General features: G+C 35.7%; 1 protein-coding gene across 1 annotated transcript; it reads right to left on the bottom strand.

Annotated features, from left to right (window-relative positions):
* Positions 1–63: 63 nt before the first annotated feature.
* On the bottom strand, positions 64–27,814 carry tous (testes of unusual size). Its single transcript, XM_089650699.1, has 22 exons — positions 27,759–27,814; positions 27,055–27,204; positions 25,798–26,083; positions 16,379–16,495; positions 15,799–15,971; positions 13,953–14,068; positions 13,708–13,813; positions 13,316–13,455; positions 12,579–12,779; positions 11,369–11,586; positions 10,558–10,706; positions 9,204–9,618; positions 8,980–9,120; positions 8,741–8,881; positions 8,268–8,411; positions 7,839–8,070; positions 7,506–7,699; positions 5,187–5,283; positions 4,933–5,102; positions 4,204–4,386; positions 528–722; positions 64–195 (listed from the first exon to the last, which is right to left on the bottom strand). Exons 1-22 carry the CDS (start codon positions 27,812–27,814, stop codon positions 64–66), a joined length of 3,756 nt encoding a protein of 1,251 aa, XP_089506825.1.
* Between the last annotated feature and the right edge of the window lie 21 nt (positions 27,815–27,835).

The raw sequence follows: 27,835 nt of genomic DNA, 5'->3' as shown, positions 1-27,835 counted from the left end.
TAACTATTTTGAGGGGTGCATTGAAAAGATTATAAATGTGCAATAAAATTTCAGCAGTATCTTTCATTCAATGTTTTCTCCCAAGTCTTTGGGATCATACTGTACCGCCATGGCTTCAGTTGACCGTTCACATTGTAATTTTAGTAAGATGCGTTGATTTTCTTCTTTGAGTTGTTGAATAATCGAGTCACGTTCCTTAAATCAAGACAATTATTCATTAGTTATGGGATGTAAATATTATTATCGTTTGTGCCGATATTATTATATATGTTCAGCAACGTAAACATAATATAACCGATGTTGATCTCTTGTCCCTGAATTTCTAGTTGTTAAAAGGCTTTCGTTTCTTTTACATAACAGGTTTCGATTGAATTCCAGTTAATATTATTATGTAAGTACATTTTTGAAAACACAGATTTTACAAAGCCACAAACAATAATATGTATAATTTAAAATCAGGGAAAAGTCTAATATTTTACCATAATTACTGTGTTCTATAATATTACGTAGGAGTCGATTTTACTTACATTCAACTGTATTTTGAAATCGTCCATCATTTTATCATGATCACCGCAGGCCCTCTGCAAGATCAAGTTGGCCTGTTTTGGTGTCTTCCGCTTGGTGGAAATACCAAGTAAAGCTTTCATCTCTAAACATTGGGCTGTTGTGTCCCTCAGTTCATTTCTAAGGTCATTTATTTCCTCTAGCAATGTGCTATTTTCCTGCAATAAAATTTTTAAAAATCTATTTATTAGAACTTTTATTAGTAATTGGTTTTGAGTTGTTTACAGTTCCTCGCATGCAAACTCCTTTTCAACTCAACTTAAAACTGACTGTGTGTGCGGTCGGGGATTGGAATATTTGTAACTTTTTCTGTGAAGCCGAATATTGCTGATTGGCTGAAAAATGTATTGCCGATTTTTCCAATCACTATTGAAAATAATCCTGATAAACACAGAAGTAAAATGGCACTGAATAAAGTGATATTATTGAAATAAAATGCTAAGAGAATGCAAATTAATGTCGATTTATGTTAAAATGGCATTACATATTTTATTTTTCTTTCACCTTTATTGTACTCAAAACATTTAAATGAATTGATTTACTATCTTCTGTCTATATAAATAAAAATGTAAATGTTCGTTTGTTCAAAATCTTAAATCTCCTAAAGTTCTTTACCTATTGCTTTCAAATTTTGACACAACTTTTCATTCGCATTCTTTTCATGCGTTTGTTTTTACGGGTAAAAAATGCTTTTTTGAAAAATAGGGCCATCTTTTGTACAAACATGTTTTTTTTTTAAACAGCGCCATCTCTAAATCGGATACAGAATTTTTACCGAGTAGGTTGTTATTTGTCACTTGGGACATCGGATTTTATGTATATACGAGGCGTATCCAGAAAGTAAGTGTACTGAATTTTTGTAGGTTACAAATCTTTTTATTGAAACAAAAAAATTACATGGTTACCGTAGTACATATATGTAAGCTATTTTTCGACATAGTCGCCATTCCTCTCAATGCAGGTGGTGAAGCGGGGGATCAACTTTTTGATACCTTCCTCGAAGTAGTTTCCTGCCAACACCTTCGTCCACTTTTCCACCTCCTCCTTTACCTCCTCGTCGGTTAAAAACGTTTTTCCACCCATGTACAGCTTCAGGGAGGTAAAGAGATAATAATCTGAAGGTGCTAGGTTAAGGGAATGCGCGGGGTGGTTCAGGATATCCCATTTAAACGAAGCAAGCAGTTCCTTCGTGGCGCTGGCCGTGTGTGGTCTGGCATTGTGGTGCAGCAGGCTGACTCCCTTTGTCAGCATGCCTCTCCTCTTGTTATGAATCGCCTTCCGCAATTTTTTTAGGGTCTCACAGTATCTTGCAGAGTTGATGGTCTCCACTTGAGGCAGATATTCAATCAAAATTATGCCTTGACAGTCCCAAAACATGGATGCCACGATTTTCTTGGCTGAAATTGTGGTTTTGAACTTTTTGGTGGAGGGTGAAGAGGTGAAAACCGTTTTTAAAGTCGCGATACCACTTGTACACACTCGTACAATTCATAGCTTTATCACCATATGCAGTTTTAACCTCATTATAAACCTCAAACGGAGGTTTTTCCTTCCAAACGAGATAACGGATGATGCCGCGTATTTCGCATTTGGCGGGAGATTGGATTGACATTTTACACGAAACTTGTTGTCGCGTTGACACTTCTCAACGTACTGACCTTAAACAGGTCTCGTTGCGGAGGGGAAGAATCAGGCTACACGTAAGTGTAGCCAACATATCGAAAATATAATTCATTCTGTCGTGAGAGCCTCAGTACACTTACTTTCTGGATATGCCTCGTAGTATGATAAAAATGAAAATAAACACAAATATATAATGTTTTTATTCTTTTTGAATGGAAAAATTTTTTTGTTGGAAAAAAAACAGTATTTCTAAAAGAGTTATTCATTTTTTTTACTTCTACTATCATGTAGAATCACCTCCCGAAGTTAGTGCACTTTACCCCCGGACACCATGTATGTTAGGTCATACATATAATAAGTATAATATAATAATATTTGGATGATTTGTATAGCGCTGTTTTTGAGAAAAATCATCTCAAGGACATTTGTACAGGTATTCATTACTTATTTATTTATTTTGACTACCAATTGCAAGCGGTTTTATGAATGAATGAAAAACAATTATTTTCTATGTTTCTAAAATTACAATTATATTTATCATAATACATGATTTATCCGACTTCAAGTAAATTCTTATACAATTCGTCAGTTGAAATGTTATCACGAACCTTTACTATTTTAATGTAATAAAATGACACAACAAATGTATGTTAACCACTTAATGCTAGGTTTTATTATTTTTATTTTTATTAACTCCACACAGGAGGCCCTGAAGAAAATAATTTCCCTAAAAAAAGTATTTAAAAAAAAATCAGGTTTTTTTAAATGTTTTATTCAAAGTTTATACATTTTTCAATTAAAATATAAATAAGAACGAAATAAGCAGCTCAAAAACACTACCAATGCAGTTGAGCTGCAGGCAAATTCAAACTGAGTAAAATACATCGCTAACTTTCACAAGCGTTACTCGTGTTAGCTAAAAATAGAACGCTGCAAGTCGAAACTGGCGAGCATCACTCGGGCTAGCAGAAATTAGCGTGCGAGTGTGACTCGTTTAAAAGCATTAAGCAGTAAATCTCAAGAAAAAAAGTTTTTTTTACGAGTACAATGTGGTGCCAGTTGGCCCAGGGGTACAACTGTCCAACAAAAAACATATATGTTATGACTTGTATTTCCTGGTGAAATTTTTTGTATATTGCCCTTTTCTGTCAATTTTTAGCCAAATAATTACAAAAAAATGTTGTTAATAAGAGCGTCGCAAAAAATGTTGTTAGTACCGGTCGAGGGAAACACACTTACACCAACGAGAGTTTTATGCCATATCTAAGTTGTTTTTTACACCACATACTCTATAACTTAATAATTAATTCAATTACGGTAATTCTAAATAAACTATTCGGTTATCGATCTTAAAAAAATGTGTATTGTATTACTAGTACTATATTAAATAATTTGTATAAAATGCCAATCCCCAACCCGCACCTCGGCTTCGTAGCATCAGCTAACATTTCCCCATTTCTATCCCTACCGCCGGCTGTCCACCGAGAACGATCCAGCAAGCTGCAAACTGGACCGTAAAAGTTGCATTTTTATGGAAAGGGCTTTGCCGTAAGATCTAAGTCACGCTCGGTTTCCTACAATCTCTTTAACCGTCTTGGATTACTTATTGATTGACTACTAGCCGAAAAAGGGGCCATACTGATATTGTTTCAAGTTAGCATAAAAATGTTAAAATGTGTGATAGTAAATTTATTAAAATGATGTACTTTCTATCATTATTTTTTTCTTATTATCTTTTTGGATTTTTTGACAATATTTCGTTCAGTGCTCAAGGTCGAAAACTGAGATTATTCATTGGGCCAACATCATGAACAACTCAGCAAAAATTCAGAACTACCGGATCTGACGCAAGGTCTGTTGTATATGGTTAATGGACTAATAAGAGACCTTTCACCTATTTTGATACTTGCAACCACCACCAACTTGTGGCTTGCAAATTCCTAGCAGCCTTTTTGCTTGACAAACTGAAGTATAGTTATTTTGTTCACATCACTCTCAAAAAGTGAATTATGTTACCTCCATGATCCTAATAACTTCGCCTCGAGAACTGGTGGCGGCCCCCTGCAGCTGCTGCGTGAGGTTGGCGATCCTTAGCTCCAGGTGTGTCCTCTGCCGGGCAAACTCCATCACCACCTCCTCCTCGATGGCCTTCTCATGCGTAAAGTCCACGTCCGTCATGTACTTCTGTTTCAGCACTGCCTAGAATATAAAACTATTCAAATCAGATATATTCGTCAATCAATTTGTATAGATATCTTCAAAGTAAATTTTTGATCGTGTTATTTCCATATTGAGTTGAGCATCTCCAAAAATATTTTAATTTATACTTTAATATTGGTAGCAGTCAAAATTATAATTGGGAAACTAGTACTATACAGGCTTCGTCGTTTTCGTGTTTCTCCTCCTTTATCAAAATCTTCAGCTTTAGAAAAATTATTATGTGTGTTTAATGTGTTCTTATACTAAAGAGTATAAATATATACATTTATATTTCGGAGTAACATAATGACTAAAACCTCAAATTTTAATATTCAATTATTGAAGATAATATTAGCAATTTTTAAACAAAAATTTGAATCTGAAAAAGATACGATCACATATAGGACTTGCACCAAGGACCTTCGCCTCGCAGGGGCGCTGCTCTCGAAAGGCTTTCACTTATTTGTTGGACAATAAGCGGTCTACTGCTTTAAGAGTTCTTGCTTTCATATATTCACATCTGAAAATTCTAAAGTAGGTACCTACCTTGATGGCTGATTTGAGTTTTGCAGGGTCTTTTATTATTGGAGACAATCTGAACAAGTCAACTTGTATCTTTTTTAGCACATTCTTCAAACTGACATACCTTTCCAACTCCTTTTCAATTTCAGTATTGGCGGCTGACAATTTTTCATTCATTGTTACCATTTTGTACTCTGAAATCAATTTTCAAAAAAATTATAAATTTATGAAGAGTTTAACAAATTATTGTATTATTTTATTGCTACATAGAATTGTACCACAACGAGTGTTTTTCTTTAGCAATTTTTCAAGAGAGCCTTCCAAGTCGGAGACTCTTCCTTTTTTATCTTCGATTTCCAACGCTTTTGGCTCAATCTGATGAAGTAAAAAAAGATAATTAGTTTCAAAATTATCATGTTTAGCATAATATTAACTTTCTATTTGGGCAATATGAGACCTCGTACAGATTGAACCAAAATGTATCTCGCGTGAAACAATTATTTTACTCAAGAATATTTTTTTAATAATATTTACAGACCCATAGCGGCTTTAACTACTAATAATCTCGTTTCTTCTGTTTCCATGTCTCGAATTTGTGTATCAAGCTCTCTGATTTTCTTTTCTTTTGGTGCAATCTGTTTCAAGGAGTGAATAAGAAAGATGAAAATGTATCAGTTAAGTCAGAGTAACAGACAAAGAATTTTTTAAACGCTTGGGATATTCTATTCAAAAAATGTCTACACAACTGAAGGAAAAATGTACCTTACTGGCTATCACACACCTACCAACACAAGGACCAAACCTTAAAGATACTCAAATATTACAAAATTAAATATGTAAGTACCTATATCTTTTGGCCAGAAAAACCATAAATTCCTAACTAACTAATCATCACGCTGTTTCTTCACAGGGATAGGCAGAGAGGATGGACCGCCAAACAACGCGGTCTTGGCGCACACTTCTTGCCTCATTCACATTCATACATACTCTTTTATTATTCTACGCTGTCTATACCATGTCTCTTTAGGTAGGTACTTGACTCCAACGGTGAAAACTTTTCTATGATAAGAAATAAAATCTCTTCCATTTTGTCAGCCTAGCCAAATACATTTTGAGGAGCTTTTTTCCGGTGAGGCGAATTTGGAGTCTTCCATTGAATTGATTGATTTGGAGTCTTCCATTGGATTGTCGCTTTGATTCAGGGTTTTATCCACAGCACCTTGATTCGTCACCTGTGACGACCTTGGATAAAAAGTTTGAGTCATTTGGAACTCTGTTCACGAAAATTAGCCATCTCAAAAACGAAGAGAACACAAAACAACAGTCACCAAAAAATTTACACCAGCCAAAAGGACGACTTCTCCAGCGCAGTGCTTGGCATACTGACTGGGGGAAGGTAGCTGAACACAGTTCTACCGGCAGAACCTGATACTACAGAAACTAAGGCCCCCGCAAAATCAGTTCGGTTTCTTTTGGGTACCCCCTTGTGCATCAAGATTAGGAAATCAAAAAACATGAAAATGAGGTCTGGAAACATGAAGATAAAAATAAACACAGTTAAAAAACATAAAGACGATGAAATCATGACGTAACATCGACACAGCAACCCACAGTCTGCCTCAGAACAGAAATCTTTAGTGAGAAGGACTGTGATTATACTATTATACAGGGTGTCCGGGGTGAAAGTTCAGTAACTTCGGGATGTGATTCTACATGATGGTAGAAGTAAAAAAGAAAAATGACTTTTTCCGAAATTCCAACCCAGTGACGCGTAAACCGAAAGTTTGAAGTTATAACAATGCGCTTCAAAAGCGTCTATTTTATGATGTTTTAAACCAAATTCGAAGAACAAAGAGAACTGCACTAAAATAATAATACGAATTTACACAACGATAAAAAATGAATGTCATTGCTTTTTTACAAATTTAACAGATTTTCAAAATGTCCACCTTCAGCTTGCATGCAAGTATGTAAACGTAAAGTGATATTATTTACAACTCGTACGTTGTTGCGTATTTCATCTGCAGCCTCGTGAATACGTAACCGGAGTTCTTCGACAGTATTTACTTCTTTGGTGTAAGCTTTTTCCTTCATCGTACCCCAAAAGAAAAAATCTAACGGCGTCAATTCTGGAGACCGCGCCGGCTATGCCGAATGACTCCCACGTCCAATCCAACTATCTGGGTATTGTTCGCTGCTGTTCTGGTCACAGCTGTTCTGTTACCAGCTGTAAAGCGCGGGAAGGGGGGGTAGCGGGTGTTAGTTCTAGGATCGGCCGGTCGATTTCAAATGATTCAAAAGCAATAATAATGCAGTACGCACACGCCGGTGCAATTTTTCGTTTGCAGCTGAAAAGTACATCTAAAATTTGAAATTTCAAAAGAAGTTATTTATCTTTTTTACTTCTACCATCATGTAGAATCAACTCCCGAAGTTACTGCACTTTCACCCTGGACACTCGTATTTCTTTATTAGTCGTACCTACATAACATTAAAAAATTCCTTCAGCATTGATTATAAAATAATTTGCCTTTATGCCAGTTTCACATTGAAATAGTTGACTTGATTAATTAGTTAAATAAATATCCAAAACCCACCTGATTTTTCAGTTCATTGATCTTGAAATTCAAAACAAACTTGTACTTTTCAAGTTCTTGTGTTTTCAATTTAAGTTCGTTGATGCGACTCTCTTTAGCCTCTATTGTGGAATCTCTTTCACTGATATCCTTCTTTAGATCGACGATATCCTTTTCTAAGTTTTGTATTATACCTTGGTATTGCTTGTGTTCAGCTAAAATCAAAATACTGGTTAAAATACTATTCTTGATCTGCCATGGCAAGGAATTCGGAATTCGTAAGACACTGGGTATCCTTTCATTCAGCTTTGGCTGACAAATATTTTTTTTATAACTTGAGCATGATTAATTTACCGCGCATCAAGTTGACCTGGTGCTTATACTCCTCAATATCTTTATGTGCCACAATCATTTTCTTTCTCAATATTCCCGTCTCTCCCTTGAGTTTGATGTTGTCATCTCTTTCATCTTTGAGTTGGGTTTCGTAATTCATTTTCAATTCAACAATTTCTCTGTCTGCATCATTTTCAATTGAGCTTTTAATGTATTCGTGCTCTTTGGCCTCTAGCATGTTTTTTTGTTCGAGCTTGATATGAAAAAAGCAGAATTGTTAAAATGGTTCAATTATTCAAACAGCTTATATTATAATAGAACTATATAAAATGAGATCATGTAATGGAAATATAATTAGACCCTCTTTAAAAACACACAGTCGAAGAATGGAACTGGGTAAAGGATGCTCCTTCACTGAATTAACTAACATTATTGAGATTTGCAACTTACATCTGCAATGATGTTCATCTTTTCTAGCAACTGCGCTTCGTACATATCGCTCATTTCTCGCAAGGCCAAGCGTTTACTCTGTGCAAGATTCTCTAACTTCTGTTCGTAGTCTGCTCTCATTGCTGCATTCTTGTCTTCGAGAGCCTAAAATGTACAGCAAAAAATTAACAAATAACCGAGGAAGAAACATCAATTTGCAATCTATGAGAGATTTGCACTGCCAGTAAAGTGAGTGCTATATATAGCTCTGCTCCCATTTCCTCAAGTTAGTGTCCCTAACCTTGGTTAATTGCATTACGTCGACTGTGCAACTGGCGTAGGAGCTGCGTCAAAGCATTTATTCTGATCAGCACAATTGGGATGAAGAGATCTTTTGGCCACAAAAAGGCTAAATTTGTTTAGTGACTCCCAATCTTTCAGGAAGAAAAGAACATTTAATATTGTTAATAGACTAGATTCGCACGAATACTTGCCTGATACTTGTTATATTCGCAAATGAGTTTTGCGTTGAAATCTGTCTCTACTTTTTCCTGTGCCTTTTCAAAATCCAGTCTCATCTGAGCAATCTCATCATTGATAACATTCATCTCATGAGCATGGTCCACCTCCAGTTGCTAGTAAATAAATAACAAAATAGTTTTAAAATACAAATTATTTTAATGATAATTTCATAGATTTAAAAAAACCGATGTAATTAATACGTTCTCTCAACCTCATTCCGCTCTTTCAATTCTTCAATGGCGTTGCAGTACCCAGTGTGAACTTGATGTAAGAACTCGGCATGGGCAGCTTTGACTTGGCGCATTTGGTAGGCATGCTCTGTTTCTATCTCATTGATTCGGGTGGACAATATCTGAAAAAAAAACTTGTATGTATCTCAGGACGGAATCTAAGATAAAAACACGAGAAATATAAAATGATGAAAAAAGAGCTTACGTTTATAGTTGAAATTCTGTCTTGTAGAGTGTCTTTATCGATGAGTATTTCTTTACAATATGCAAAGTCCTTTTCCATAGCTATAACTTTGCCTTCAATGTTGGTAAGTTTCCAGATACACATGGTGGCGTCTTGAGCCACCGTTATCAAGGTCTGATCATCATAAGAGAGAGCCAAGCCCGTGATATTTTGGTTGTGCATGTGGAACTCTGAGAACACCGCTTTATCCAGCAGAGGAAACTGGATGGAGGCAAGGTTTCCACTGCCACCAGTCACAAAGATCATCAAATCGGACCTGGCCAGCACCATGTTGTCTAACTTGCAGCCGATTATTTTGAGGTTTCTTGTGACGTCATTGTTGTTGATTTCTTTCAGTTCTCCGTCAACCCCCACCACATAAATGGATTTACCGTCACTGGAAAAATAGAATGGATCAAAATTTTATTTTATTTATATTTGTATTTAAGAGTGGTAATAAGAAAGGACGGTTTTAAAGGGCAGGAGATGTAGAGTAGATGGAAGATATCTGACCACCAAATAGGCTTTTTAAAAATAAAACATGAAGGAGTGTTGGAAGTCTAAACTAAGGCGGTAGGACAGTGTGGAGAGGGAACAGCGCATCCTTATGCTTATGCGATTGGAGGGAGATCGGCAGGTTTTCTAAAAATCAAGCAGGACTCTCGAAGGGAACATTAATATGGTAAATTAAAAAGTTTTTATTGCTAAATAAGCGTAATTGAGAATAAAGAGGAAAATAAAAAATGTCTTGTAGGCTTGTTTTATGATCCAAATATTTACCCGATCGGGGCTTAAATTTCCAATACAAAACCGCATTTACAAAAGTCAAACTGGATGGAGATCTACAATGTATGGCCTAGTTTTGATGTTTTGCAGAAATTCAAATGTAACATTGCCATCAAATGGCCATTTTGCTTTTTTCACATTTGAAAGGTCCCCGTTAAACGATGATTCTAGGTGCTCTTCAGCTTCTTAACAAATTGTAATAAGCTGAAACCCTTAGCAACATGATAGTTGTCTCTCTTCTGCTAGTCAAAATTTGTTAAACAGCTGAAACAGACTGGAAACAGCATTTAACGGGAACCTTTCAGCTGTCAAAAAAGAAAATGGCGCTAAATGGCCATTTGATTACATGGTCACTGCAATTTCTGCAAAACAACTGAGCCTAAGTGAGACCAGTTATTCCCATTCAAATTTGTATGGAAGGCACTTCTAGTAGCTTAATTACTATGCAGAACTTGCCACAATATTTCTGGATAAATATTGATAATTTCAATGACTATATGACAATCACGCACATTGCATAATATTTAAAAGCGTCTAAGATTTCACCTACCTTCTTACAGCGCAGTCTGTAAAGTCATTTCGTTTAATTATCACCTCACCAACTCGCTTGGCGGTAGTCATGCACCATTCGTACACAGCTCCTTCAGAACCACATGATACAAGTTTGTCATCAATTGCCGTCCAGGACAGGGAACGAATCTAACATGAGATTTAAAATCAATTTTTTGTGTTATTTCTAGTAATTTTAACCAGCGCTGAGGTTTATCGTTAATGAAAGCTTTTTTATATCAGGTTAGTAGGTAAGTACAAGTATCTATCTTCCCTTCGAAAAATAATAGTACATGCTTTGAAAATTCGTAAACAATATAAACTTTTACAATAATTATTTAACCAAAACCTTGAAAGTTGATGTTTTAAAAGCACATGCGTCTCCAGCGACAAAATGTTTTCAAAACATCAGACAAAAAAAAAACATTGGGTCGGGGCCACAACGTTTTCATATAAAACAAAAACATTGTGGCCCTGTCCCAATGTTTTTGTTATTTTTAGGATGTTTTATAAAACATTGAACATTGTAGCCAGGTCCCGATGTTTTGTTCAATGTACAATGTTTTGAAAACATTTTTCCATTGGAAACCCGCCTTTTGCTGTGCCTTTAAACAAATAAAATTAAAATAGTTTACTAACTGTTTCTAAAGGGGGATCGCAATATTGAACAGTTTTTTTTTGATTAAATAGATTTCATAATTCATGGTGATTCTTGTGCCATTTTGCTCAAACTATGTCCGGTTATATTATGTTAAAAAATGATTAATTTATAGTTTTTTTAATTACAGAATTAAAGTTATTACTAAACTCACCGTTTCATTGTGTCCCTTCAGGTTGAATATATTGATGAAGGACACTGCGGAAAACACTTGTATGACAGCACCGTTGGCTGCAGCAAATAGATGGCCATTGTTACTGAAGCAGCAGAGTTTACAGTTTCTTATTGGGAAGTCTCTCATCTGCTCCAAGTCATCAATTAAGATCACCAGATATCTCAATTTGTCAGAGAACCCAATGATGACAAACAACCCTAAAATTAAAGATTTGAGGTACTGGTATTAACATTCTCTTGTAGGGAAATTTTCTTTGAAATATGAATTCAATTTGCATAAATATTATTTAACCTATGACCCTGGCACGGAGAGGTTCTTTGTATCCTCTTTTTCTGTTGGGAACATAAGTTGCTTTTGAGAAAGAGGAAGAAGTTACAACGGATCTATCACTAGATCTAACAACGTCTTCAGCAGAGATGTGCTTTATTTCAAATAAATCCATTTCAAATGGAAATGCAAAATGGGTATTTTCCATATTGCATTTTAAATGCTTTTCTAAAAACCATTTTCCATTTTGCATTTTAAATGCTTTTCTCAATGCATTTTCCATTTTAAATGCTTTTTTGGAACATTTTTCCTACTATCTCCACTCATCTTTTTTTCATAAGCCCCAAATATCAGTCGGTCCTCAACCTCTCTATGAGAGATAATTTTCATTTGTCAAGTTGCTCCCTGGTAGGAGCCCTGATAATTGAGTGATACCATTACAAAAAATACCGATTCAAATACTGAACATGGGGCCATGACGCTATAATATTAAATGTTAGATAGCAGTTTCTATGTTTTTACGTTGGCAACATTAGTCCCGCGCAAATTTTTTGTGGTTTCATAATCTGTAGTCGTGGTGTTTTTGGATTTACCATCATGTAATATCTTTGATCTACATTGATGTCCATTAAATGACAAAATTGTTTAAAAATTCTTTAATTATTTTAATTGTTTGACCTGAGAAACCATTTTGCATTTTCAATGCATTTTGAAAATAGGTATTTTGCATTTTGCATTTGAAATGCTTTTCTAAAAACCATTTTGCATTTTCAAATGGAAAAGTTTTGACCCATTTCCATTTTGCATTTCAAATGGTTTTGGGTACCCATTTTGCACATCTCTGGTCTTCAGTTGTATGTATTAGAACCTATATATGTATAATAATATGTAGGTAATATAAATGTTTAAGGTTAATGTTTACCAGTTGGATGCAGAGCTAAGGAGTGAATATCTTCGTGGTAGAATTTAATCAACTCCAATTCTTCAGTTTCGTAGTTCCAAATGCGTATGCTCCTATCCAACTTTCCTGATGTCATAAATATCGGCTTCCACGAGCAAACTGTCAGACAATTTATACTTTCATGGTGCAACTTGTGTCCAAGCTCTTTAAATGGCAGTTCAGCTATCTACAATTTGTAAATTTCAGTATTATTCATCATTTTTTAGAAGCCAATAGTTTACCATTTTGCATTATAATACTGCATTTTCTATCTTTTAAATGGGAATTTGTTAAGATACAACACTCTTTTGTTGCTTATATTGTCAGACAGAAGAAGTTTCGTCGACTTATTAATTCTATATAAAATTCTAAATGATGCATTTGATATCCCAGAGTTGCTTGCATTGATAAGCTCTCGGAATCCACTACGTAATGCTAGAAGTCGAGGTTAATTTCAGTGCGGAAATTTTGGGGCTAACTACCATATGTATTCCCCTCTGCCTAGAATACTAATGGAGGGAAATAATTATACTTTTGTCAGTTTACATTTTCAATTTATCACTGATAAATTCAAAACGTTTTTACTGAAGCAATAGAGTTATGTATAATAACTATGTATAATTATTATCCATGTATAATATGTAAAATTACTATTCGCATGTAAAAGCCCCTAAAAAGGGAGTCAATAAATAAATAGTAAAATATGTAGTAACAAAGACGTACTTGAGTGATATGTTGTTCAAACAGTTTCACATAGTACAGCTGACTTTTTAATGTTGTTATCATCAGAGCATCTTGACTAGGATTCACAGCCAGAAACTGTACAGTATTTAAGTCAATGTATATATCTTCGGCGATTCTGAAAAATGTTCATATACATAAGTAAATGGCTATCAAACTTCCAAGGTCCTCTCTCCCTCGGAAGATGTGGACTTCACTAATCCCCATCTGGTGTAGTCATAGTTGCTGTGGTAGTAAGTGGTGTGCATACATCTGTGCTGAACCAAGTAACTTAAGTTGACTGGCTGGAATCTACGCACAATGAAGAAGAATTCGGGCTTTTAGCTTCATTTTAAGAAAGAATCAAGGAAGCATGAAGCACATTTTTTACCTGAATTCAGAATCCATTACCGTGAATACGTTTCTTTTAGTCCAATCGTTTGGAGATTCCTTTTCAAACATGTGAACCGTCCCATTCAAACAAGAGTATGCAAAACCTATAAAAAATTAAAAAAATGAATTAACTTCATTCAAATCAAAGGTTGGACTAGCTGAAGCAACATTTTAATGTGGTAAAAATTCTAGAAATAGCGTTTTTATTTAATAATATTTTCTTTGTTCATAAAATAGATTAACCTTTAGCAAACACAGTGAGGCATCGCACTTCATATTTATAATCTTCAGAAGAGACTACTTGTTGAGATGGCTCCGGTTTAACCTCTTTCGTTGGTTCAGATCCTGGCTTTTTCTCCCTAAAAGCAAACATTAAATTATCAAATTAAGTACTTGCAAATGTTTCGTTTCGATGCACTATTTTTGTAAATATATAATATGATAAAAGCAAATACGAGATTTTTCAAACATTTTAATTTAACAGTAAAATCTTTTTTTTCGTTTTAAAAATAAGTTCAAAAACTGAATTTTCAACTTCTTGCTCAATTTCCAATAAAAAAAATATAAATTGATAGGGGTAAGAGCCCCTACAGATTGCGGAGACATTTGAATTGCAATATTTGAGGGCATAAAAATCCATTACGGTATATGGTGTTGCCATGGAGGTGCAAGACTTTTCAGTTGCGACTTCCGGCAACAGCAACTTTCTCCACGGCTGAACGATTATATCTAAGGTCTTCGTAGACTGTCCAAAATTCAAATTTAACACAAATTTCCATATTTCCTCTAAGTACTTACTACCCCCATATGTAAGTGATATTTTAGTGTTTTTGTATTTGTATTACAAAGTTGCCACAACTAAAGTCTCTCGGGTGCGCACTCAATTTGAAGACAGCGACTGCAATGAAATAGTTGCCGCAGCTAAAAGTCTCTCGGGTGCGCACTCAATTTGAAGACAGCGACTGCAATGAAATAGTTGCCGCAGCTAAAGTCTCTCGGGTGCGCACTCAATTTGAAGACGGGCGGCAACTGCGATGAAATAGTTGCTGCAACTAAAGTCTCTCGTTTGCAGGCGCCCTTAAACTTATGTTTGTAACATTGGTTAAACTCATAGACATATGAATATTAGTAGACCTGCCCTAAGTGATTAAAAGCGTATTATCCCCACTCCCCATACCGGTTCCATTGGAGCCGGCTGTGCTCGCGTATGGCCTCAAGTGAAATTTGAAAACGTGACGTCATCATTCTTGTGCGAACTATGGTCGAGGCATCATCGGTTCATTTTACGAAATAACACGGCAAAATGTTGACTTGTGATATGAAAACTTGTAAAAATAGATGTGAAAAAGAGAATAAACCCAATTGTCGTATTACATTCCATAAGTAAGCATTATTTTACTTTATTTTAAGCTTATTCACACCGTATTATATGGATCAGTTTTAGAAACATATACTATCACATCACAATGTAGCGATTCTCAAGTGTGCTCATCGTTGTTTACTGGGGTAAGTAAATTATGAAACATTTGTAAAAGTGTCTTAACTAAATACTCTGAAACTAACTACGACTCTGCAAACAGAAGAAATTTACTTTGCCGAATTTGGACTTCGCAAATTAGTTCATAACGTGGCGAGTAATTTGCGCTCCCATGTAAAAATGTCTATTCATTCAAAAGCAGATTTTACTTTTAAGAACTAAATGGTGATATTATAATGCGAGATGCCTATTTACTGTCAGATTGATTTATTGACGAATCACAGTCAGCTTAACCCCCTTCGTTCTTCAACAGTTGATTTTACCCCTCGCCATTATCTTCTCGTCTATTAATTCCTATGTCTGTGGTTAAACTACATTAATTAGAAAAACATCAAACAATTAAAAATATTTGTTTATTTTATTTGTGCAAATATTTGAAGTCCAATATGTATTATATTCTTTTAATTAGTCCAACATTATCTAGTTTTACACACAACATTTAGAAAAAACAACCCTCATTAATTTAACACTCCGCAATGAATCCAGTCACAAAATTATCACATTAGGTGTGCAAATATTATTTTTAGTAAAGTCGAAAAACAAATTGCTTACTCTACAACCACATCCATTTCCAGCTGTTTCTTCATGCACATTTCTGTAACTTCGTATGCTTTATACACGCAATTGTTTCTCAGTTCTCCATTCTCTACCACCATGAGCATGCCATTCTTAGTCCCAAACATCACTCGGTCCGGTGTCACCCACATACAACTCGTGATTATTATCTGTAATAATTGAAAACATATTAATTCATCTACGCTGCCATAATACGAATACCTGGGAACTAGGCGTCTGTTAAAGACAGGATGATGTGAAAGCAGATATCACAATAGTTCTATGGCCTGAGTGCTTACAGGAATAATATGCAAACCTTCTCCATATCAATAATAAACTTCAATTATCAGAAAGTTTGTTACACAAAATGTTAGGTTTCTTAAAATTATTTTTCTTATGCACAACGATGTGTAATAATATAAGCTGCGATACAGGCGTGAATACTTAATGGCCCAGTCAACACTAGTTTCTAACTAGGCAGTGCCTGTTCTAAGAAACTAATCATGACATAATTATCATGATACTTATATTAGCGTTTATAAGTATTATAACAAGTGGAAGTTAAGATCATGCTCACATTTTCTGCCTTGGTCCATCCCCACTGTCTCCAAACTGTTTCTGATACATTCATCAGCTTAAATGTGTAGGGGCCTGTTATGACAACCAACGCAGGGTCTGATGGATTGCAGGTTACCTTTAAACAGTAACATTTGTTTATTGATACATTGCCAGTATTTAATATTAAATATTATTTGATAATGTGAGCCTCACTGGGTGCTTACTAGTGCTAAGGCCCCCATTTTACAATTTTATAAGACAAAATATGAATGTAAATAAAATGGAATGTATTGAAATTAATAATTAATTAAATGTTAAGAAATAAGATGAAGTAATAAAGGCAGTTATCAATATGCCAATATGCAATATGTGTGTAATTATTAGTACGCTTGTGTGTATGATTGTGCGCATGTTGTAGGAAGGAGTCTACGACTTCATTTTTACGGGGTATTTCACCATCCTGCTCATAAGCTGTCATAAGCATTATACATAGGATAAAGTATTATTTCGATTTCACCAAGGCTCAAAAACGTTTATATGTAAGATAAAGTCCCTATTCACTATAGGGTACTTGAAGCAGCTAATAGTGTGGGTGCGCCTGTTCTCACATTGCTGGAGGATTGGGGGCGGAGCTACGAAATCCGAACTTCACTTCATATCTGCCCGGCAAATTTAAACCTGTGACAATGAGAACTTGGCTTTCTTGGTTGGTTGTTATTTCTCCATAAGACTGCATAACAATTACATCGAAGAAGGCACTTTGTCATAAAAATACAAGTAGTGCATTCAAGTTTAAATGATCTTAAGAGTTACTAGTGATGTAGGCCTATCGTAAAGGAATATCATGATAGGTCACGGATTTAACACAAATTTCTTCTACTTTGTGATTTTATTCGGAAAACCTAGAATATATAAGATTAAATAACAATTGTGAGGTCAGGCTTCTGGCAGAAAGCTTAAATAATACAAACATAACCTTCAAATATCAATACAACCTACCAGAGCTAGGTAAGTTGGAGGTTAGTAATAAAAAGTACAATAACCTATCCTAGTAATGGTTTCGTAACCAGGAAGTAGAAGGTTAGGTTAGGTTAGGTTAGGTTAGGTTAGGTTAGGTTAGGTTAGGTTAGGTTAGGTTAAAAAAAAATGTTTCTCTCCATGTTTCGTTTCTTTCAACTCAAAATCTCCCTCATACTTGAGAGATTTTCGAACGTCAAACCACAGTCAAACTTCAAGACTTCAAACAAATTATTCAAAATCAAGTTGATTGTTGCCAGCCTTCGTGTACACTCGGCAAACTTCGTAGTTCCGAGCCGCTTTGAGCCTTCGTGTTCACTCGGCAAACTTCGTAGCTCCGCCCCCAATCCTCCAGCAATGTGAGAACAGGCGCACCCTAATAGTGTTTATATGTCGGATTTGTTAGCCGAGTTTTCTACCTTGTAAACACAATCGAACACAATTTTGACAGCTGCCTGTGAAGTAGTCAGAATTTTTTCCGAGTTCAGTGTTTATTATGGATTTAATTGACGATTTCGAAATAATTGAAGCAATTGAAGATGCAGAAGTACACGAGAGTGCGGCAAGAACGAGAAGACCGCGAGTTCTAAGAAAACGCGTAAATTTTTTAGAAGTATTGGACGATATCGATTTCAAATCACGATTTCGACTCACGAAAAATGCTGTACATTCAATTCATGACCAAATTAAAGACAAAATCTCCCAAAGGACCACTCGGTATGTTATTTTATATAAATATATCACAAAATAGTTATACTTACATCATATTTTAACAAAAATAACAACAGTTCATTGCGTTTTACGTTTCTAATGTCATTGTGTACCCAAATAAATACTGATATTTAATTTGTTTTCAGGAATAAAGGCGGCGATACACATGCCTGTAAAATGGAACAGTAGCTTGCATGCATGTTAATGGCATGTACAAGTTACTGGCGCAATGAGAATACACATGCAAGTTGCGTCCTTGCATGCCTGTATTTGCAAGACGTATACACATGCCAGTCACTAGACAGTACGTGTCTCAAATCGCTCTGAGACTGAGTAGTCTCAAGCTTTTTGGCAATGGAAAACATTCGAAGTGAATTAAATATCATCGTATTGCAATTGGCAGTACAATGTGTGGCTAATTTAATGAGAGACTGAGCTACTGGCATGCCCGTACCTGTCGCGACGTTCACACATGCCGGTTTCATAGCCCCCCTCGTCCCCTCCCTCAACTTGCATGCCAGTAAAGGCGGCGATACACATGCCTGTAAAATGGAACAGTAGCTTGCATGCATGTTAATGGCATGTACAAGTTACTGGCGCAATGAGAATACACATGCAAGTTAAACTTGCATGCAAGTTGCGTCCTTGCATGCCTGTATTTGCAAGACGTATACACATGCCAGTCACTAGACAGTACGTATCTCAAATCACTCTGAGACTGAGTAGTCTCAAGCTTTTTGGCAATAGAAAACATTCAAAGTGAATTAAATATCATCGTATTGCAATTGGCAGTACAATGTGTGGCTAATCTAACAACAGGTCAGCTACTGGCATGCCCGTACTTGTCACGACGTTCACACATGCCGGTTTCATAGCCCCCCTCGACCCCTCCCTCAACTTGCATGCCAGTAAATCAAATGTTGTGCAATCTACTTGCAAGGCAGGTACAGGCATGCAAGTTAGCGTATACACATGATAGTAGCTGGCATGTGCAAGGAGCTTGCATGCAAGTGTGCCAGCTACAGGCATGTGTATTCCCGGCTTAAATCAAATGTTGTGCAATCTACTTGCAAGGCAGGTACAGGCATGCAAGTTAGCGTATACACATGATAGTAGCTGGCATGTGCAAGGAGCTTGCATGCAAGTGTGCCAGCTACAGGCATGTGTATTCCCGGCTTAATGCTGTACCAACAATCGTCCAATTATTATTGACCTTGCGGTACTTCGCAACTGGGTCATACCTGATGTCTGCCGGAGATTTTGTTGGTGTCAGCAGATTGTCTGCTTGCAGATTTATAAAGAGGTGCTCAGAGGCTATTGGCCACCTCCGTCCAATATATATTCGATTCCCTCAGGATCTGGCTCCCTTAAAAGAGGGATTTTATAATTTGGCTCGGTTCCCGAGGGTCATTGGGGCTATAGACTGCACGCATGTTGCAATGACACCAAGTAAGTGTACCTTTGAATATCATCCTTCATTAGTACTTACTATAGTGGATAGTCGTTACAATCAATACGAAGACTATTAATGAAGTTGTAGTGGACAAGAAAGGGTCCTCACTTTATACCTATACAATTACAGTATTCTATTACGCGAAATGGAGTACTAAAGTTACTTATCCTTGTTTCAGATGGACAAAATGCCGAAGTGTACCGCAATAGAAAAGGTGTCTTTTCCATGTGCAAGTGATCTGCGATGCCAACTTAATTATTAGAGACATTGTGGCCCGGTGGCCTGGATCCAGTCACGATCAAACAATTTTTAATAATTCGTTAATAAAGACTATATTTGAGGCTGGCCAGTTCAATAACAGTATTCTGTTGGGTGACAGCGGCTATCAAAGTAAGACTTATTTGTTCACACCTCTGGCACGAACAAATACACCAGCAGAAAACCTATATAATGAATCCCAAATACGCAGCAGAAATGTTGTAGAAAGGTGTTTTGGGGTTCTAAAGAGTAGATTCCTTGTACTGCGGAGGCGCATAACATTGTCCATGGAACGCACTACAGCTATTGTAGTGGCATGTGCTGTGTTGCACAATGTAGCTGTGGAGATGAACCTTTTCAGTTAGAAATAGAACCTGACGAGATAGAGGATCGAATCATTCAAAATCATGATGAAATTAATAATGGTCCGAGGAGAAATCTAATCTTGGATTATTTCACCCCTTTGTTAAACAATAATATTGCTATGTGATTAGAGTTAAGTTTACTGTTATACATCCACCCACTTGTTCTATTTTATCTTATTTTTTATTTATAGATCTGTCTGTTGGTTTCCAAAATAAAGTACTTACCTGACTATAAAATAATATTATTTTATTTACATAAGTATTTGTTTCACTTGATTGTGTTATGTCTTCCTCAGGCGTCCTCGACCTCTTCAACCATTCACCTCCAAGTCATACATTCTTCTTACACCTCTTTCTTCTATCATCAATACATCTCATTTTACCACAAATTTAATTCACGTCTTCCTAGGGCATCTGACTTTTTCTCCCATTCACTTCGTGTAATATCATGAAATCACATTGTTACTGCTAAAATAACTACATTATATCGAATTTGACTCCATATCTCATTCCGATGCAGATATAATGCATTGTCTTTCTCAAGAGTCCCCGACTTCTCCCATTCAAACCACTCTCTAATCAGTCCTGACACTAATAATAGGAATGTGTACGGGAGAAACAAACTTGTAAACGTCTGAATGCAAACTGAAAGCGTGTTACTTCTCTCTGCACTATTTAAATCATATGTCTCACCGTAATGCAAAATGAGATGGCATAACTTTTACGAGATAGTGTCAGGCTGGGATATATATCTGCCAAAAATACTCTACAAGTGTTTGTTGTCTGTAAATAATATCTACCAAAATTACCCCTGGGGTTCAAGCTAGGCCCTGCGGGCGGCACTTGAATGGGCTTCGCCCATTTTAAGTGATATTAACAACAGTTACATTTAATAGATAAATATTAGGACATTCACAGAGAGAGGGTGAGTATATATATTGTTAAAACACGGAACAGGAAGGAGTTAATTAATAATAACATGCTAAATTTACGCATAATAAGAATGACGGTTGTTTGAATAAATGAAATTTTACTTATTTGTGATGGATTATTTCAAATGAAACACTATTATTGACTACATGTCTACAACTGATATTAACTGTTATCGTACCTAATATAATTAGCTCATAGGAGACTTGCAGTGCTTAAATATGTGTTACAACCGTCAATGTCTATAAGTTGAATCAATATCGTATAGTTTGTCACAATTAAAGATAGTTATAACAAAGTAGACTTAAATAATAGATTATTACATATTGATTAATTGTACCCGTGTTTATGAATAAAAGGAGGGTAATTGTTGCGATGAGATTAGCAGTCGATTTAAGTAAAAGGTGTTAAATTTACTCCAACTGGTGGTATTTCTTTACCTACAACTGTTACTGTATCTAATAAAGTTTAAAGTTAGATTATATATACACCTTCATCAGGCGAGTAAAAATCTATATATAAAGGTAGATTATTACAACATAGCGCCCCTGAGGTGATATCTCACAAAAGCGGCGCTATGCAAATTGCCCAATAAATAAATAAATATAATGTTTACATTTTATTGTGTATACACCGAAGTCAAAAATTAAATATTGATTGCAATTGGAAAGAAGAAGTGGAAGGAGGAGGGAGGGGTAAGAATAGGCTGGGTTTATAATAACTAGGAATTACAATATCGTTAGACGGGAAAGACCAGTTAAGTGGGAATATATTTAAAAGAGAGTTTATAAAACAATTCTTGTTAATTATATCTGCTTTTATATTAACATGTTTCCTAATTTCTAAAATTTCAAAATTATTTATAGTGAAGTATTTTAAGACCTGAAAAAAACCAATAGCATACAACCATAAAACAATATATTCATAAGACAAATAACATTTAATAATGGTTATTCTAATAAATTGATAGTTAAAATACTAAATAAAAAAATTAAACATATTCTCTTCAAACGGTCTTTCTAAAGATAGAAATAAACAATGGCGTAGAATTCTGTTTGTGGATAACGATACTTCTAAAATTATATATGAAAACAATCCTGGTACTATTCAACTGGCGTTTTACACTATTAACAATGAACAAATATATTCTTAATAATAAAGATAGCAAAATTCAAACAAAAAAATCAGGAGTTTAAAAACTCAATTGGGATGATTGTAATTTCTTTTACAAAGGTAGAACCAATAGAAACTTTGAAGTCAGAACTAAAGAATATCGCAGGGCTCTAAATGGAAATAGTAAATCTGAGTTTGCAAATCATCTTTTGAATAATAATCACACTTTCGATAAAAATACTTCACTCAGGATATAAAGCATCGCAAATAAATAATTTTGAAATTTTAGAAATTAGAAAACATGTCAATATAAAATCAGATATAATTAATAAGCAATTTTTTTTAAAATAATAATGAAAAATGCCATTACAAAGTGATAAGCTTCCAGAAGAAATCTTTTTATAAAACGCTTGTTAATGGTCAAGTAGTCAAGTATTGTGAGCTGCATATTAAAATATTCGCGCCAGTCATTTGGTTCGTTTTTATACCGCCAGAGGTGCGCTCTGTCGGCCATCTATAGCCGTGCGTATCGGCCATATTAAAGGAACGCGTGATTTTTTATAAACGTCAAACATAATCACGTAACTGTGGATATTTTTCATTGTAATGTAATTAATCCAATGGATTATGAACTTTCTAAAACATATTTTCTTCGATATTATCCAAGAATTATATGAGCAGAAACGATGCTTTTGAAGAAATCTCGTATTATTATGAGGCGATCCTATTTTAGTATGAAATCGTGTCTTCATTTTCAAGTTAGCGCAATTTACCCGAAACAGACAATTTTTATTTGACCAATCAGAGGGCCTACATCGTCCAGACGATCGCATAATAATACTATCCGATTATTTATTTATTATTTATTAATTTTCGGAAAATCGACAGTTTACATTTAATCAGTTTGTACATAAGTATTGTACAGCTAAAATAAAACCAATTATGGATTTCCTCCTTGTGACTTTACCTCTACTGAGATAGCATAATATGGAATAAGTAAATTAAATTTGTGAGAAAGGAATATGAATTAAAAAAATTATACAAAACAAAAGATTACATAAAACGAAAAATTTACAAAACAACAAAACAAAACAACAACTTTGGTCAAAGAAACTCTGAATTTTTAGCAATTAAATTATATAGTAAACTCCCTCTCAACATCAAACAAAGGAAAACGAAACATAACTACATTAAGGACATCAAATCTTGGCTTAAAGAAATATCGGAAGAAGAACTAGCTAATATATTTAAAACATCATCTTAGTTGCTGAAAACGTATACTAACATATATAGTCCCCCTCAGCACAGGAACTCCTAGTGAGGAGGACTTCAATGATCTGTTTTAATTTTATATATATATTTTATTTCATGTGCCATACAAAAATGTACCTAATTATTTAAAAAAGTAACTAAATAAAAAAATAAAAATAAAACACCTTTATAGCCATGGAGAGAGGTTGTAGATATAAATCAAATCATAATAGAGATATAAACAATAGAGACATAAACATTATTCACAAACCATCAGAGAAATAGTCTTTTATGGACCTCTTGTATTTGGTAAGTTCGCAACTGAAAATATCAACCTTGGAAAATACGCTATTGTAATTATTGCATAGTCTGTTCAGAGTTGCATAGTCTGTTCAGTTAATAAAAATAATAGAGGAATAGTATTAAATAAATCAAAACATTGGAAGTAAATAAAATAAAGGCAAGCAAGAATTATTATTAAGCGTTATTTTATATCTAGTAATATGTGTAGTATGTATTCTTTTAGGTACATTTTTTTGTAATATCGCCTTTTTTTGTTCTATAATCCATATCTTAATTTTGTTTGTGCAATAATTCAATTAAATCTATATATTAAGACTATCAAGATACGGACATGAGCCTAGTTATTTAATCGCTAGAGTCCAAAACACCCAAATGTACAAAAGATATGAGACTATGTATTGTTTTTCCTGTAGGTACCTATTACATTCATTTTTCGTGTTAGGTAGATTGCCTACCTGTCAAATGGTAGGAATAATTTTCCACTACAAGAAATTTTAATGCAGTGGTACCGATCGCTAATAAAATTGCCAATCTTCCCGACCATTACAAGTAATTGTATTTTTCGTTTGTCCCACAAAACTAAAATCTGTAAACAGAACACTCTGGCAAATACACATTTTTTCAGAACATTGTGCTGCGAATTTGTCGGTCAACGCAACCACGTTGAAATTCACAATATCACTCGATTCTAACCTAATCTGTGATCCTCTGAATTTTCCATTGAAAATCGGCTGAATTTCTCACTGCCTCGAAAACTCTGGTCCTCCGTTAATGAAATGGTGGAATAGAATAAAAAAAGTGGTCCTACAACCATAGTGCCTACATGATTAGGGTTGCCATATTCGGTCAGGGTCTCGTCGGGACGTTTCAGGATGGAGCAAATAATTTTTTTTTTAATACTTAAACTATTTATTTATTTTATAATAAGTAAGTAAATATGTTTGTTTTATAGGTTACTTTAATTGGTACTAGCAGAAGTACTTGGCTGGCAATACTTTTCAGAAGATTTCGCTTTTCTCAACAATTCTGGGTACCTTTTAACATAATTGTAGAACTCTGTTCAAGTCATGTTATAATTGACTTGACCCTGTAAAATCGACTCCACAGTCTCTGGGAGCAGGCGATTTCGTTCATGAGTCCACTGGGCCGACATTAATGAAAAAATTCTTTCTACTGTGGCGTTGTGAGCAGGAATAGAAAATAAATACTCGCATAATTTCAAAAGAAGGCATTTTCTTTCCGGATTTTCAGTTTCTTTGAAAAAGTAAAGCCACTTCTCTGCAACCGAATCGATCGAATTCAATTCTTCCGAACCAAGCTTAGCCTCTAGAAAGCTCTTAAGATAATTATGTTGCTCAAAGAGATTATCGCTGAAAGTCTTCACACCATTACTAATCAGGTATAAAATAGTGTTTTCGATTTTTCCCCATTCTGGGATTTCAGATAGTGTCATCCAATCGAACACTTCATATTTATCAAACGAAACAGACCACTTTTTCAGATACTCGGAAGCTGTATTATAAAATGCTACAGCTTCCTCTTCAAATCTTGAAATAAAAACTGTTGTTTCAGGAGTTGGATTCTCATTTTTAAGTTTGTTCATTTGGATTTTGGTTTGCATGCCAATAAATTTGGCAGATTTCCTCTCTCTCTCCCCCCTACCTGCCACCTACCGGCCGCCTGCGCCCGTCCAACGGCACTTCACGGCACGTACGGGCTATGGGACGCATGGAAAATTAAAATTTGCATTGCATAATTTCAATCGGGACATTTAAGGCTTTTGTCGGGACGTCGGGACAGATAGCTCAATAAAGGTGACAGTCCCGATATATCGGGACGGATGGCAACCCTATACATGATGCACAGGTGGGGCATATAGAGTCGACGAGCGAATGCGATGCTTTGCAGACTACCAAGTTGTGGTCAGCGAATGCCCGCTCCATTAATTCCCTACAGACCGATGTATATGCTCCCCTCTGACCCCCCTCCCGAAATACGAAATTATAATTATACGAAAGAAGAAGAAGAAAAACCCACCTTTGTGACAGTCCCTGTGCCATTGGGATTCTGCGCCTTCGTCTGGCTCTCCACCTTGCCGTTCTCCCAGTTATAATAATACAGCATCCAGTCCGGATCCCCAGTGATGGCCACCAGGTACTTGTTGTCGCAGGTGAACTGTACGTCCACAAATTCCTTGCTGGTGGTGCCGGCCCCATCGCTCGGCGTGGTGAGTCCCTTCTTGCGCTTCAGCGTGTGCAGGTCGTATATGCTGATGGTGGGCTTAGAGTCGCCCTCTCCTCTCTCGTTAAGGGCTATGTACTGGCTGAAAACAGTTTTTTTTTTAGATTAAGTTTTTTAGGTTTGATGACAAAACAGAACAGTGATAAAACATAACAGAGGCAAAAGAGAACACTGACAAAACAGAACACTGACAATACAGAACTGTGACTAAACAGTACAATGACAAAACAGTACAGTGGAAAAACAGTACAGTGGAAAAACAGAACAGTTACAAAACATAACAGTGACAAAACATAATAGTGGCAAAACAGAACAGTGATAAAACAGAACAGTGATAAAACAGATTAGTATCAAAATAGAACCACTGTTATATAACAGAATAATGACACAATCGAACAGTGACAAAACAGTGTCCTAATTTCAATTTTATCTTGCTTCTTTTCGTACTTTCTCGCGTAAATAAATGTTACGCCGGGCATAACGTCGGAATAGTGAAAATTTTGACGGAAAACCACGGGTGGTATAGAAATATTATGTAAACCGGATTACGCCCGGTTTAACTATACCATCCTCAGAATTTGGTTCTATGATCTGTGATACAAACGCTGCGCGTAAAAATCGGTGTTTAATATTTTCCATAGAATAAAGAAGAAAACTAGAAGTGCCCTCCGTGTAAATTTGAATGGAAACAAATATGCCACTGACTTCGTACCTTTTGATTCTAGACCATTTTGCACGCGGTCTTTCTCTCTTAAACTTGCCTGAAATTGTAAATCGCCATCCCATTTGAATTTAGAAATCATGATTAAATTAAATAATCAAATTAGGCAATTCTTCAAGGCAAGGCACTTCTCGTGTTATTCTTTATTCTATGATATTTAGCAACGCGATATGGGGATAGAATCTTCAGCCGTGTGCTTGTCCGACGGTCTGATGAACCGCTGTTTCTGTTCAAGGTCGGGGTGGACCAGCACTCCTACTGCGGGGTAGATCACCTCGGTGTAGGTCAGGTAATGCGTAAGAATCGAATAAGTGATACGGTGTTATATTTACCAACTAGGCGATATGGAGATAGAATCCACAGACGTGTGCTTGTCCGGCAGTCTGATAAACCTCTGGTGCTTCTGTTCATAGTCGTGGAGGATCAGTACCCCTCCAGCGGGGTAGATCACCTCGGTATCGGTCACGTAATGTGCGTTTCCTCTGAAATTATCACAACCTAATTGTAGCTATTTGTGTTATTCGAAGAGTAAAGAATAGTTCGGGAAACGCTGTTCTAGATATGGAAAGATATATAAGGGGAAAAAGCCAAAGTTGTAAGGAGCGTGGGCGGCAGGCGTTACCGTCCCCCTTTCTGTGATTTGTCAATAAATAAATCTGACAGTGTACTGGTAACTCGAATTATCATATCACCGTTCAGTCCTCGAAAGTAAAATCTTCTTAAGAATTACTACGCCAGGCGGTTCGTTTAAAAACGAACATTCAGATCATTTTTCAAAATTTTAAATGTTTTGTATGAAGATTTTCAGGGTTCTTTCAGTTTAGGGAAGCGCAGCATCCCCAAACTACAAAGTCTTCATCCATCTTCTTCAAAAAATTGAAAGGCTTTTTTTTTCAATCTTCTAGCAATCTTTCTCCTCTAGCTTACTGAAAGTCACGGACCGCCACTGATATAGAAGTATTGGTGCAGGCGGCCAAAAAGACATGTAGTTAGATCTGCAATCATTGAAACAATAATTTTATTATGGTATATTTACCTTATATCAGTCCGAAGACCGCAAAAGACGCGTGCTTGAATATGCGGTGGAGCCATTTTCTTCTACAAATCGTCCTG

The sequence above is a fragment of the Hesperophylax consimilis genome, chromosome 3 (assembly GCF_061612785.1).
Source record: "Hesperophylax consimilis isolate HC1 chromosome 3, BYU_Hcon_1.0, whole genome shotgun sequence".
In the NCBI taxonomy this organism is placed as follows: Eukaryota; Metazoa; Arthropoda; class Insecta; order Trichoptera; family Limnephilidae; genus Hesperophylax; species Hesperophylax consimilis.
This window is presented reverse-complemented; position numbering and strand designations above follow the sequence as displayed.